This window comes from Phalacrocorax carbo, chromosome 25, assembly GCF_963921805.1.
Source record: "Phalacrocorax carbo chromosome 25, bPhaCar2.1, whole genome shotgun sequence".
NCBI lineage: Eukaryota > Metazoa > Chordata > Aves > Suliformes > Phalacrocoracidae > Phalacrocorax > Phalacrocorax carbo.
In genome coordinates, this window is record NC_087537.1 from 4,531,804 (window position 1) to 4,545,889 (window position 14,086).

The window sequence follows — 14,086 nt, forward strand, 5'->3', positions numbered from 1 at the left end:
TTCCTTTGAAGAGAAACCGCATACCTGAATTCAGGTCGGGTCACCCCGAGAGCGTTTAAGCTCCAGAACCAGGCCGACTCGAGTGCCCCTTCCCCGCTGCAGCGCCGCGTCGCTCAGCATTATTTCCACTGCTCTTTGCAATTAAACGGAGCAGCCCTCGCTGCCCCCCCGGCTCCTCTCACCTCTCAGGTGAAAAACAGAAGAGAAGAATCATCTGTTCCTTCAAAGGCATCCTGAGAGCTTCTGCTCCAAGCACCAAATGAAAGGCAAAACCAAATGGCTCCGGCAAACCCGAGGGAGACCTTGCTGAGCACTCACCTCTCCCAACCACGTCAGCATGGTGGCGGAGCGGGGAGGGCGCTGGGTCCGTCCCCCAGGGAAGGGGGCAGTGGGTGCGCGCACCCCCAGGCTACTGAAGGGATGGGGGGAAGCCCCGAAGCAGAGGGAGGCGAGAAAATACCACCCTGTGGGAGTGCGGTGCGAGCAGCGGGAAGCCTCGTGTGCGGCAGCGCTGCCGGCGGCTGCCCCCGCCGCGATGCCCCCGCTCCGTGCCAGCAGGACGCTGCCCACCTCGCTGCTGGAGAAGTGCTCTTGTGCAAGGGCTTCGGTGCAGCTCGCCCCCGCAGCCCTCCTCCACCAGCAGCGCCTAGGACCGCTGCAGCCGGCCAGGGGACGGAGCAGCTCCAGCTGGATTACCGCCCCACCTCCCAGCCCCGGTGAGAAACAGAAGTCTCAGTGCTTCTCCAAGGACCCTGCTCGATCCGGCACCTTCCCCGAACTCAGGAGTCACCCGCAAGCAAGCGTTGCCCACTCTCCTTCGCCGCCTCCCTCCAGCCGACTCTTGTGAACAACCAGCAGAGGAGAGCCACCTTACCCGCGGGACACACAACCAAGCACAGCCAGGAATTAATACAACACCCCCCGCCCTCACCTGGGCAGTCTTTGAGCCTCCCCTGCTAGAGACAGGTAGGTGCCATTTCAGCTGTATGTTTGCTACTTGTTAGGGACACAGGGAAAGACAAGTTTTGTGTTTCCCAAATAAAAGGAAGAAAAAAAAAAAAAGAAGAAAATAGGTGGGGAAGGAAATTTTATTTCCAAGCTTCTAAAAGGATCTTACAAACCACAGAGAGTAAAAAAATGCAAAACTATATATATATATTTTATATATATATATATATATATAATTGACAGGGTCCTTGTAAGCAATTCTTCACATTATTCTAATGGTGATAGGAGATGCCACTTAACCATATATGCGTTTTTCCCCATAATCCTGATCACTGCCGACAGCTGACAAAACTCTTGTCATACAAAATTTCCCCTAGACTGTACAGATGTCTTTTCTTGAAAGCAAAGAAGAAAAATAAAAGAGAACAAATTAATCAAGAGAGAGAAAAAAAAGAAACTCTCAGACAAGGTGTTCCCAGCAGGGCTGTGCGAAAGCCGGGCGCGATCCCTCCTGCGCGGCTACGACCTCCCTCCTAACCCCCCGCACCCCCCGCCTCTCTGCGGTACGGGCCTTCCTCCGGCGCCACTCGCCACCGCCGTCCCAGCTGCACCCCCGTGCTTCCCTGCGCCCACCTGGCCCGGGCGCTCATGCGCCTCTCCAAATGAGCCCCAACCCCGCGGGGCTGCGCTCCTCAACCTCAGCACCGCCCTTCGCCCACGCCTTCCCACAAATCCTAACCTCAACCTTTATTTTTTAGGACTTCCTAACAGCTCTGCTCATCCAGGAGGAGCTAATGCAGGACCTCCATCCCCACCACCAGCACAGCTTCCAGCTCAGCATCCCTCCTGCTACTCCAACCATCCCCGCAGCAGGGATGCCAGCGCACTCCAAGCTTCCTGCTTGGTGCATCAACGCCCGCTGGGGAGGAGGAGGAATTCACGCTCAAGCTTTTCAGGATCCGGCACCCACATTGGGAAGCCATGGGCCCATGGACAAAATCAACAGCTCCAAACCAGAAAGGACCTCAGAAGATAAATGCAAAGAAAGCCAAGAGAGAGAAACGGAGCCGGGGCAGCTCTGTGCGCTCCAGATTCTCGCTTGCCCTGAAACGTTGTGGCAGCTTTTGGACATTGCCAAAAAGTAAACAAAACCCCAATGATCCCGTTTCCCCATCCCACCCCCCCAACAGTTTCTTAAACACTTAATGTCCAGCTTAAGTGAAATCAACAGATTTTAAAATCCACACAGGTGTCAAAAAAGGAGAGTAACAAAAATTAGCTAGTTCCCGTTGTCATCACAACAAAAAAAAAAACCAACTCGAGCCTCGGAGGCAGAGGGCTAAATGCAACATCTCTTGTAGGGGCTGTGCTGCCCCACTTCAGAGGTCTAAGGGGCTCTTTGGGTCCCATTCCCAGCAGGGAACCCCCCTCGGGGCCTGAATGTCTCTCGCTGTCTCCAGGCATCCTCGTCCTGACCCTGGCACGGGGATGCTGCTGCAGACAGCTGATGGAGGACGATGGCTCAGCCCTGGGCACCCCCGCTCCTTCCTGCACAGCTCTAAATCCAGGCAGGGGCTTAGCCCCGCACCGCCTTCCTCCTCCTCCGCTACACCCTACACGTAAAACAGGCAACCACAAACACCCCAGCCAGCTGTGTGAAAGAACGTATATATTCAGCACGCACTCAATACAGTATAGCAAAAAAAGCTATCGTTTCCTTAAAAAAAACCAAACCAACCACCACCAAACTTTCAAAATAACCACCAAAGCTTCCAAACCGCTCCCCACCCTACAGCCCTGACATCCTTCTGGCCCAAACAAGGCAACCAGCGGCAAGCGACCCCCAGCCCCGCGCCGCCCCTGCCCGGCAAGGGACGGACGGTGGCCCCGGCTCTCCGGCAGCGCTTTGTGCCGTGGCACCCAGCTCCTCCGGCGGAGCCTGGGGTGCCGAGGATGCTCCTGCCGGGGAGCCTGGCCAGTGCTTTGCTACGGTGCTATCACGTGCAGTTATTTGGGGGACACACACACCAAAGTAACAGAAAGCGGGGCGGGCTCTGGCTGCCAGCCTGGGGGAGCAGCTGCAGCCTCACCAGGGCTGGATGCAGCCCTAGGGATGTGCCAGGGAGGAGAGGGGGGTCCCATCACTGATGCTGAGGGGGTCCACGTTCGGATCGCTGCAACGGCGTCTCCACTGCTTTCTGCCGGAGGTGGGGGACGAGGCCGAGGAGGGGAAGAGCGGCACGATGGTGGGGATGGGGGGGCGGCAGGGCTCTCGCCACTGCGTGCGGAGGGGAGGTAGATTGGCTTTAGAGACCTCTTGCCCAGGAGGATGTCTTCTCAGACAGCGGCTCAGTTCCTGGGGGGAATGAGCCCGTCGCAGGGCCTTGAATGCCCGCACTTGACTTTTCCCAAGGGGAAGGTGTCTCGGAGCCTGTTCATGCCACCAGAAAGCTCTTGAACTGGAGGTGGGGGACAACTTTCCTTGAAACTTTTTAGCCCTGAAACTGCCTCCGTGGCCGCTGCAGGCAAATTCCTGGCAGCCGGGGACAAGCCCGGAGGTGGCGGCAGCGACCTGTGAAGCCAGAGGGACCCCAATCCTGACCCCAGCTCCTCTCTCTGCCCTGCTGCAACGGTCCCGCTGCCGCCCCTGCCCCGTGTGCCATGGGGATAGCGTGTGTGATGCTCTCCGTCCTCCCCCCCTCCCCAGGCCCCCGTCCCCAGCATCCCCCCTGCCGTTAGTCTTGCTGCTCATTCATCTCCATGTCCGACACCAGGATGTTCTTCTCGGCGGATTCGCTGGGGTTGGAGGTGGTGCGGCTGTAGCGGGCACTCTCGAAGGCGCCCCGCTCCGCACTCCGCCGGCGCTTGTACAGGTAGACGGCGACACCCAGCATGGCGCACAGCGCCAGCGTTGACAGAACCACCACCGTGATGGCCGTCGTGTTCTCCGGCAGAGCTGCAGGGAGGGGAAAAGGCCGGTGAAGCACAGCCTGCCACCTCCCACTGTCCCGTCCCGCAAGAGGGGCTTTGGCTGGTGGGTTCTCCAGCCGGACAGGGGCTCTCGGGGAGGATGGGTCAGAGCAGCACAGGACTGGAGTCTGCTTTGGTGTTTTGGGGACATCCTCCCCATGGCAGAGCTCCCAGGGCTGGGCAGCCTCTCTGGGATGCTCCTGATGTGCGTGAACATCTGGCAGCTGCCTGGGATGGACCTTTGGGATTCCACCAGCAAAGACGGTGTCCGTCTCCCAGCCTGGCCAGGCAGTGTGGGCAAGGGCAGGAGAGCTCAGCAAGGGGCTGGCCAGACACACTCCTCCATGGAGGAATGGCTCCTGCTGCTGGGGATTCCTAACCCAGGGCCAAAGCCACCTGGAAATGGGTTTTCTGACCCACAAACACCATTTCTCTGGTTGTATTAATACAACCCAGGCTGCAGCACAGCCCCGAAGTTCCAGTTCCTGGTCCTGGTGCTGTGCCCGGGCCAGCGGTGCCACTCACCTGCCCTGGAAAAGCTGCTCTCCTCCACTGCAATGGCAACACAGACAGATGAGTGCACAGCCACGGCACCCTCCCCTCTGCCCAGCACCAGCACCACTGGTCCCGCATCCTCCGCTCCTCCCAGCACCACCCCATGCAGATGCTGGGTGATGCACAGCTGCAGGGATCCTCTGGTTCTGCTCCACCACCACCCCACCAGCCTCATCCTGCCCCGAGGTGCTGACTCAGCCACCGAGACGTGCACAGCCCACCCAAACTCCACTGAGCCCAGCGGGGGCCTGCAGACCCCAGCACCAGCCCCTACTATCTCCCTGCACTGGAATTACCCATCACTAGGGGCTGGTGCTGCCAGCGGGACACAGCTCTGCCCTGCAGCTCCCTGCCCAGACCCCCAGCTGACCCCACATCAGCCCAGGCACCTCGGGGAGCAGAGGGGCTCCTACCTCGGGGGATCTTGCAGATGACCCCCATGGTGACGTTGGTGCAGGAGCCCAGGCGCCACACGCCGTTGCTGCTCTGGATCCAGTAGCAGCTGTTCTGGCTGAGCATGCTGGGCCCCGTGTCGTGCTGGCCCCAGTTGGAGTAGTTCACGACGGTGTTGTCATGCCAAACCAAGGTGCCACCTGGGAAATGGAAGAATTAGGTCTGGAGAAGCCCCATTTTTGCCCCAGTTCAACAAGCACAGGGAGGTGTGACGGAGTGATGAGAGGTGTGACAGGGAGGACCAGGGGCTGCAGGGCACCTTCCTGAACCTGCAGGCTCCAGCACCTTGGAGGAGGCTCTGGGCTTGAATGCCACTGCTCCCATCCTACCAAGCCAGTGGAGGACACACATGGCATGTCCAGCATGGCCTGAGGCAATGGCGCTCCTGGTCACACCGTGGCATAACTCGCCCACACTGCTGCCACCACCAAGAGCTTCCTCTGCTCGCTGCAGACCTGATGGGACTTCATGGTGTTGCCTAAGGGGGATAAAACCTTGTTTCTTCCCTCGTACCTTTGGGGTTGAAGGTCATGCCCAGCCAGGCACCCTTGGACGGGCCCTCGTACTCCTGGAGGTGCTCCCACACGAAGACGTTTTCCATCTCATCCTGGATGGACAACACCGTACCACCGACTGCAGAAGAAGGAGTGTCAGGGAAGATACCAGAGCTCGAAGGATGGAGCTTGGAAGCAGCGCCCGAGAGGACAAAGCTGGGGAACCACGCACAAACCACGTGGGAATTGGGGAACACCAACACGTAACAACAAGGAGAAGGCAATGACTGACCAAGGCTGGACATGGGTGCAGGGACAGGGGTCCCATTCATGCACTCACAGGCATTCTGGGGAACCCATCCTCTTCCATTTCCAAGGGTGCGTCACCCTGCTCCGGCCACCACAGCCCCCCCCGTACCTTTCTGGCACCTCCTCATGGCGTCCTTCTGCCCCAGGGTGATCTCCATGTGGAAGGTGTAGCAGTGGTCCCGGAAGGGGATCCAGGACGAGTCCTCCAGCGACTTGGGGCAGCTGCCGCTGTAGCTCCACTTGTGTGTGCGGGGGGCACCTGGGGACCACACGGTGCATTGGGGGTGGGTGTGGGGGCACAGTGCGTCACAGTCCCGTAGCAGGTTGGGACACCCAGCCCCGCAGTGACACACACAGAGCTCCAGAAAGTCCCCAGTGGGATGCCACCTCCACCCCTTTGGTGCTGCCCCCCCAGTCCGCCTCCCGCTGAGCCCCGCGCCCGCCCTGGCCAGCACCTGCTCGGAGCTGGCAGATGCCCCCCTGCAGCTTGGTGTCGCAGCCGGCCGTGCGCCAGCTCCCGTCCACATCCATGTAGGAGCAGCCGGCAACTTGCTGGGGCTCCCCGTCCTGCCAGTTGGCGTAGAAGAGGTTCTCCTCTGTCAGCCATGAGTAGCTCCGGCCTCCCTGGAGAACCGAGGAGAGAAGCTGGGGGGCTTCCACAACCCCCTGGGGACCCCCGCCCCAGGCACCTGCCCCCTTCCCTCACCTCGTTGTTGGCCAACCCAATCCAGAGCGGAGCCCGCAGGCTGCTGACGGCCTGGGTGAGGAACGCCTGGCTGTAGGGGTCGGGGATGGTGACCAGGGTGGCGTTGAGGGTCTCGCAGAGCAGCAGCGCCTCATGCCACCTGAGGGGTTTCTGCAGGATGCGGTAAGTGCTGTTGTGGTAAAAGAGGGTGCCGGTGGGCGAGGGGGGGTACGGCGTCCGCGCGGGGCTCAGGGACGGGTCTGGGGGAGCAAAGAGACATGGTCAGAGGGTACGGAGGACACTCCCACATCCCAGGGGGTCACCCCCTTGTCCATCACTCCCCCAAGCTGGGGTGTCCCTGGCAGCGCTGTGCACAGGGCATGGGCATCTGGGGACATCCCGGTGCAACTGGGGAGGGCAGAGAAGCCACATGCCCAGGGGTGACGAGCAGTGACACCCCAGTGCCATCCCCACCTTGGGGCTGCCCATCGATGCACGTCCCTATGGGACTTGCAGAGCCAGGCTAATGTGCACAGGTTCCGGGGTGCCCCACAGACTGCTGCGACCAGGGACTCCCCACCGCTGCCGAGTCTAGCCCATGTCCCCAAGCTGCCCCAGCACCCTGAGCTCCCCGCGAGCCGAGCCCATCACCCCAGGCTCCCTGGCCACAGCCCCACCACAGCACGGGGCACCAGGGCAGTGGTGGGAGGACCCCACCAAGCAGAGGCTGGGGCTGTCTCCCCATCCCCCCGTCCCCCCACTACCTATGCTCTGCTGGCAGATGTAGCCGTGCTTCTCCTCCAGGCAGCTCCGGTCGTCCCAGCGCCCCGTGAAGTGCGGGGGCAAGCCGTGCCACACCACCACGCAGTTGGTCTGCACAGCCAAGCCGCAAGGTCAGCACTGCCTTTAGCGTCACCATCCCACCCCCACGGACACCTCCACCCCAGGGACACCCACCCTACAGGGCCAGATCCTGCTCTGCCTTCAGAGAGTCACCCCGGCATGCTAAAACCTTCCATCCTCATGGTGGGACATGGGGCTGAGAGCTTCCCAGGGGATGGGGGATGCTACGGGGAGGGTCTCGCTCACCGGCTTGTCGCGGGGGCTGGAGGCGCTGCAGCCCGAGGGCTCGCCGGGCGCCCAGCTCGCGTGCCGCAGCGGCTCGCCCTCCACCCACTGGAACTCCCTCTGGGCGTCGTGGAGGCCGATCCAGAGGTCGAAGGAGATGTTGGGCAGCATGGACGTGATGAAAGCTGCAAGCGACGGGCGAGGCGCTGAGGACCACCCCTGGCAGGTCCCAAGCCAGCGGGGGCAGTGGGGGCTGGGGGGACCTACCCTGCTCCAGGGGGCTGGCGATGGTGGCCAGGACGGCGCCCTGGCTCTCACACGCCTGCTTCGCCTCTGGCCACTTCACTATCTCAGCTTTGTCACGGCCATTGAAGCTGAAACACTGCACGAGCCCGGACGCGGGAGAGTCCAGGGGGTGCAGCTGCACTGACCCCCCCCGCCCCGAACCCTGCACCCTCCCCACTCACCCACCCTCTGCAGCCCCATTCTGCCCCAACGCTCCTTCTCCCTTTTGCAACCTTGACCCCATCAGCCCCCCACCCTCTTGCTCCCACATCCCATGCTACACCTCTCCCACATCCCAGCGCATGCAGCCCCCAGTAGTTCCCCCAAAGCATGTGCATGCGTTCCGCCCTACCGCACTGTTTCTCAGCACCACCCCCACCTCTGCCTTGGCCGCGCTGGTGGCGGGGCCAGGAGGCGGCCATCCCCTCTCTGTCCCCTCTCCACCCCATCCCTACCTTGCTGAGGAAGGGAAACCAGCCACGGGGACAGCCCCCGCTCGCGGGAGCAGGCAGCGGCGGGAGGGAAGGCTTCGTGGCCGTCCCGTTGCTCCGCTTGCAGATGTAGGGCAGCGCTGTCAGGCACTTCTGGTCCCCCCAGTCCTCTGCAGGGAGCGACAGGCCCGGCATGACCCCCACACCGCACTGGGGTAGGGGTGTTTCTGCTCAGCCTGTGGCCCTCAGTCCCTCCAGAGCCCCAGCGTGGCTGGATCTGGCCCCTCACCTCTGCTCGCTGTCATGTAGACGCACTTCTTGTCCTTGTTGATGGGCCGGGGCTTGCCCGGCGCCCAGGAGACGAAGTTGAGGAGGGACCCGTCGGACCACCTGGGAAAGGCACCGGTGGGAGCATGAGGCTGAGCGGTGACTTGGGGAACGGGACCAGCTGCATGCACTAACTGGGAGCATGCCCCACCACTGCCCTCTCCTGGGTGAGGAACCTCCATCCCAGCACCCCAGGATGAGACCCCTGAAAAGCCGGCGCTGAGCCACAGCACTCTGAGAGCTGGGGATGGTGGCACGGGGACATGCACGGACGCAATGGCTCGGTCTCCAACTTACTTGAACCTCCCATCGTTCTCGTAGGTGTGCAGCCCGATCCACCAGTGCTGCTCCTGGCCCCTGGAGAACTGCACGCCCGGAGAGGACACGTCAGTGCCCTGCAGGGACCGGGTGTCCTTGGGGACAACTGTGACAACCCCGGGTAAGGGCAGCCCCTCTGCAGCTTGCACCACGGCAAAAAGCATCACCTTGCTGAGCCCCAAACCCGCACACAGGCACCGGGACCTGCCACCACCGCACAAGACCCATCGTGACCCCAGCACAGCACAGCTGTCCCCAGACAATGTCCTTCCAGCAAAGGATGAAAGAAGCCAGGGAGGGAGCAGCCCGGGGAGGCAGCCGAGCCCATCGGCCCCCAGGGAGGTCCCCGTCCCCCTGCTACCTTCTTCAGGTTCTGGCCCAGGAAACGCAGCTCAGCCTCGCTGTGCACCGACGCCAGCTCTGCCTGGAACCAGCTGCAGATGCGCTGTGCCTGCACCCATGTCGAGTGGTGCTCGAAGAACTTGTACTCGGCCTCCTGGTACTTGACCCACTCTTTGCTGCCTGCAGGCAGGGACTGGTGTCACGCCGTGGCTGTGCCACCCCCTGCTGCAGCCGCCAGCGCCCCCCACCCTGTCCTTCGGTCCCCCACGGGTTGGGCTGCTTTGCTTTTGCCCCTCTCCTGCAGCTGAGGGGCCTGATCCTGCCCAGTCCCTGCAGGCAGTCCCTGCAGCCATGTTGTGCAGCCAGGGGCAGCAGGACGCCTGGGCTCCCCTCCCTCCTACGACGCTACACAGGATCCGTCCTCCGGGTAACGCCGCAGGGATGCCCCGCAGGGACTGTGCCTCGCACACGCGACAGGCTGGCAGACACCCGGGGAGAACATGCGAGCCAACGCACCTTGAGTCGTGATCTCCGGCTCCTTCACGTCGGCACCTGGCCAAAGGGCAAGGAGAGGCTGTCAGCAGGATGCGGGGCTGGGATGCTCCCACTGAAGCTTGCCTGCAAACTGGCCACGGGCTCCAAGGGCAAGACGCCCTCCCGAATTCCCCCAGGATGTACAGCACCTCTCCCAGCCCCTGATTAGGACTCATCCTCCCACAGAAGTGCAACCTTTGGAAGGGAGGTGACAGAGGATCCCCATGCACCCGCTCCACCATCCTGCAGCCCATCCTCTGCCGGGTTGTTGGAAGCTGAAGGGTTTGGGGACCCCTTTGCCGGGTACCTTTGGGCAGTTTGCAGATCCAGTCCAGCTGGGCTTCGCACTGCATCGGCATCCACTGCAGGGAGGCCAGGTCCAGCACCGCGCAGGTCCGGATGTCGTCGTCATCGTAGTTACTGCGGTCAAAGTTGCGGTAGAAAAACTGGGGGTCGAGAGAGATGGGTGGTGTTGGGCATTTCCACCAGCGCCGGATTTGCCCCCTGCACCCCAAATGCAAACTGGAGTCATCTTTCCGAACCCCTCCCCAGACTCACCCCCAGCCCATCGCTCCACCTCCAGCTCCTGTCCCCCGCCGGGTCCCGCCGATTCAGGCCGATCCAGAACCAGTGCTGCTCGTGGATCTCCGGCTCCGACTCCCTGCGGGGTGAGCCAGGGGGAAGGCTGAGAACACAACCCTCCTCCAAACCAGAGGTTTTTGTATTTGTATACACATATATATTTATAATGTGGCCTTTTTTCGCTTGTTTTCAAAGCTCGCTGTCCCCACAACACCCAAAGGCAGGAGCACGGATAACAGGCGTGCTGGCTCAGGGCTGAAGGAGTTTTAAACCCCAGCTCCATCCCCAAATTACACTGAATTTCCTGCACTCCTCCCACATCCCCTTTTCGGTGTAGCCACACCAACCGATGCACCTTCTGCACACAAGTTCATGCCCAGAGAGCCCCGTCCGTGCCCCGTCCACCCATCCACGTGTGCCAGAGCACGGGGAGGGGTGCGGGCTCATGCCAAGCACGCTCGGGCAGCGGGACATGCACTGGCGCAGCCAGCCTCTCACCCAAAAATCTTGTTGAGGGTGTTGGCGACAAAGTGCTCCTCCTCGTAGCTGCCCAGGCTGAGCAGCTGGGCTCCCAGCTCCCGGCAAAACTCCTGAGCCGCGATCCACGTCTTCTTCTCTTGCAATTTCTCAAAGTTAAACACCTGGGGAGGGAGGATCCGGCAGCGAAGGGGGCTCAGCACCGGGAGAGGAGCAGAGCATCATCCCCACCCCGCAGGCAGCAGCATCCCGGGGCATGCTGCCACCACCCAGCCCGAACCAGGCTCGTGGGGTCTGGGCTGCCCTTTGGAAGCACCAAAACATGCTCCTTCACTCCCCACCCCCGACCAGTGGGGGGGCACGTGCACCCCCACAATGGCCAGGCCAAGCTCCCCCAGTACCCCTTACCTTGTAGCAGTGACGCAGCTTGGAGTCGGAGCTCCATCCCGGGGGGCAGGTAGCGGTGAGGCTGGGTGTGGGGTAGGGACTGGGAAGCTCAGGGTTGACCGGTGTGCCCAGGTTCTGCCGGCAGATGTACTTGGCCTTGAAGGTGCTGCAGTTCTTCACCTCCCACAGCCCCATGGAGCTGCCGGTGGCCAGGGCCACGCAGCCGCCCTTGTTGTAACCTGGAGCGCTCACGGGAGCAGGGAGGATGCCGGCCTTAGGGTCAGACCATGCCAGGTGGCAGAGCCAGCACCCACCCTGCATGGAGGGGACATCCCCATCCCTCCCACGGCCGCCCCCTTACCGGGCTGGTCACGGTTCCAGTGGGTGTACGTGACCTCGTCACCGCTCAGCCAGCGGAAAGCACCCGTCTCGTTGATGTCCTGCAGTGCTGTCCAGAAATACTCCCCCTCCCAGCCATAGATGAGGCTGCTGACGTAGGCCTGCTCAAACCTGGAGGGGCGGCGAGAGCGGGCGATGCTCCAGCCCTTGCAAAGCCCAGCTGTCGGGTCACGCCCCTCCTTGGGGGGGCTCGTTTTGGGCAAACCCCCCACCAGCGGCGCGGCACTGACCTGTTGGTGATGGTGACCAGCGTGGAGCCGTAGTCGGAGCACATCTTGCGGGCATCGCTGTAGGTGACACGGTCCTCGCCCAGCCAGAAGCAGGAGGGGCTGTGCCACTTCCAGCCCTGGGGATGGGTGACACCGGACGTCCGCCACTGCTCGCCCCAGCCCTCCCCAGAAGGACGGGAGCGAACCCAGGGGGCGAGAGCAACTTCCCACGTTCCCTGCCACCACCTCCGCCTTCTCCTGGGAGGTCTTCTGCCCCTGGCCTCCCCGGCTTGACCCTGCTCAGCTTTGAGCTCTAACAAGCCCCCAGCCCCAGAGGACATGGCTGCAAGGAAAACAAACACCCAGGCAGCTTCAAAGCCAGGGAAATGGCTCTCCCTGCCAACGTCCAGCCCCGGCCGGGGCGCGGGGAGGGGAAGACAATCCTCCTCTATACGCCGCGGGGCTGAATCCAGAGCGAGTCCCACCGCAGCCTGCTTTAATCCCCCGTCTTGTTGATGTTGGAGCCTCTCTGGGGCTGGAGACACAATAGCGCCTGTTTTCTGCCAGAGCAGGGAGTGGGGCAGCCCTGGGGCTGCCAGCGGCAGCACGGGGAGGGACATGGGGGCTCATATGCGAGGGGACACACATATGTGATGGAACAGCAAGCTGGGGTGGGAAGGGTAAAGGTCCTCAGCCAGGGAGGTAAGTGGCCTCAGGCTCAGGGACCCTTCCTGGCACAGCAGGAAGCATCACTGGGATTTTACCCCTGCGTTCCCAGGCATTGGAAGGACAGTGGGGGACATGTGCCATCTGCAGGATCGTCAGTATGGTGGGGAGGGAAGCAGGAGTGCAGTTTTGGGAGATCAAGAGGAAAATGACCCCCAATCCCATTTTGTCCCCAACCTCCTGCTCCTGCAGCCTTTCCCCAAAGTTAGCAAACCCAGGTACGGACCCACCGGCTGGGTCAGCTGGGAACAGCATGGATGCCCCTGAGCAGCCAGGCAAGGGGCCCCGGCATGGGACAGTGCAGGTCCCCGATGTCCCCAGAGGGGTCCAGATGGTCCCAGAGAGGTCCCCAACCAGCCCTGGGCCTCAGCATCACTAAAACCACACAGGTACTCTCCCACACACCAAACACCACAGCAAGCCTCTGTAATCCAAAAAGGGACCGTCAACCCCAGCTGCTGCCTCCAGCTCCTGACCCCAGCATGCCCCCACATCCCTCTCCATCTCTGCTTTCCCCATTGCCCAAACCTCCATCTCCCATCGCTTCCTTTAAGGCTGTTCTAAACATAAAGGGCGTTTGGAAAAGGGGAGGCAAAGCAGCGAAGGCACCAAGAAAAACCAGCATAGTGGCTGGAGAGGACTGGGGCCAATCCTCTGAGCAAGATGCTATCTCCTCTCCATCAGCCTCTGCATCTGGGTGGAAAATGGCCTCGCTGAGGATGAGGAGGAAGGATGGGAAAAGGTCTTTCCTCAGTTCATTCATCACTCCCAGTTTGTTTCCCAGCAGGTGCATCTCTCTGCTGGGCACCCAGGGCCAGGGTAAGACTGGCTGGAGAGGCAGGAGGGAGTTAAATCTGCATGGGGACATTCTGTTAGTCCTCAGGACTGCTGTGGGGACAAGCAGACGGGTAGCAGTGGCACATTGCCACCGAGCGCCTCGTCCCCAGCACCCGCCAACACCGGCCCTCCTCCGGCTCCGGCTGGCAGCCCCCCAACTCTGGCCTGGTGTGCCAGCCCGCCTGGCTGCCGTGCTCCCCCTGAGCTTGTGCAGAGCCAAGCGGCTGCTGGGGTTCGTCTCTGCGCAGCCCGGCAGCACCTCTGGGAGCCGGCCCGGAGGGGCTGCTTGCTAGTCCGAGCGCGAGCACACGCTGGCTTGCGCTGAAATGCTGGGAGACGTTCAAGAGCGGCGGCGATGCCAGGCTCGCCGCTCGAAGGCTTTGCAAAGAGGCACAAAAGCACCTTCCCAGCAAGCGTGGGAACAGGGCAGCCTCAACCCTGCGGGGAAACTGAGGCACAGCAGAGTCCAGGGGAGAACCCGCTGGTTTAGTGGCTATATCCCCAAAATGTCTGTATCCTGCCCAAAGAATGCAGCCCTGCCACCGCGGAGCCGGCAGCTGTCCCTGTCCTGCGGGGCTCCTGCATGGAGCAGCTTCGCTGCCGGGTTTTGGCATGGAAAGAGGCAAGGGGATAAAAAAAAATGAATGTGCCTGCTGGCAACTAAGCCAGCCCAAGGGGGGGGATCTTGGACAATGGAGACATGTGTTTTGTCCCAATTTCTTCCCGCAGACTCATGCAACCACAGAAGCG

The 14,086-nt window shown here is 61.8% G+C and overlaps 1 protein-coding gene across 1 annotated transcript in view; it reads right to left on the bottom strand.

Annotated features, from left to right (window-relative positions):
* Positions 1–1,070: 1,070 nt before the first annotated feature.
* The window catches only part of MRC2 (mannose receptor C type 2), a 29,504-nt gene continuing 16,488 nt past the window's right edge, over positions 1,071–14,086 (bottom strand). Inside the window, exons 10-30 of the mRNA XM_064473602.1 lie at positions 11,795–11,910; positions 11,527–11,675; positions 11,187–11,404; positions 10,800–10,942; positions 10,278–10,380; positions 10,027–10,165; positions 9,702–9,737; positions 9,205–9,365; positions 8,823–8,890; positions 8,488–8,588; positions 8,223–8,368; positions 7,750–7,864; positions 7,504–7,667; positions 7,179–7,287; positions 6,436–6,674; positions 6,185–6,353; positions 5,839–5,988; positions 5,440–5,559; positions 4,887–5,066; positions 4,444–4,470; positions 1,071–3,904 (exon numbers count right to left, since the gene is read on the bottom strand). Coding sequence (XP_064329672.1) covers positions 3,684–3,904; positions 4,444–4,470; positions 4,887–5,066; positions 5,440–5,559; positions 5,839–5,988; positions 6,185–6,353; positions 6,436–6,674; positions 7,179–7,287; positions 7,504–7,667; positions 7,750–7,864; positions 8,223–8,368; positions 8,488–8,588; positions 8,823–8,890; positions 9,205–9,365; positions 9,702–9,737; positions 10,027–10,165; positions 10,278–10,380; positions 10,800–10,942; positions 11,187–11,404; positions 11,527–11,675; positions 11,795–11,910 — 2,874 coding nt within the window. The 3' untranslated portion in view covers positions 1,071–3,683. The remainder of the gene's footprint in view (positions 3,905–4,443; positions 4,471–4,886; positions 5,067–5,439; positions 5,560–5,838; positions 5,989–6,184; positions 6,354–6,435; positions 6,675–7,178; positions 7,288–7,503; positions 7,668–7,749; positions 7,865–8,222; positions 8,369–8,487; positions 8,589–8,822; positions 8,891–9,204; positions 9,366–9,701; positions 9,738–10,026; positions 10,166–10,277; positions 10,381–10,799; positions 10,943–11,186; positions 11,405–11,526; positions 11,676–11,794; positions 11,911–14,086) is intronic.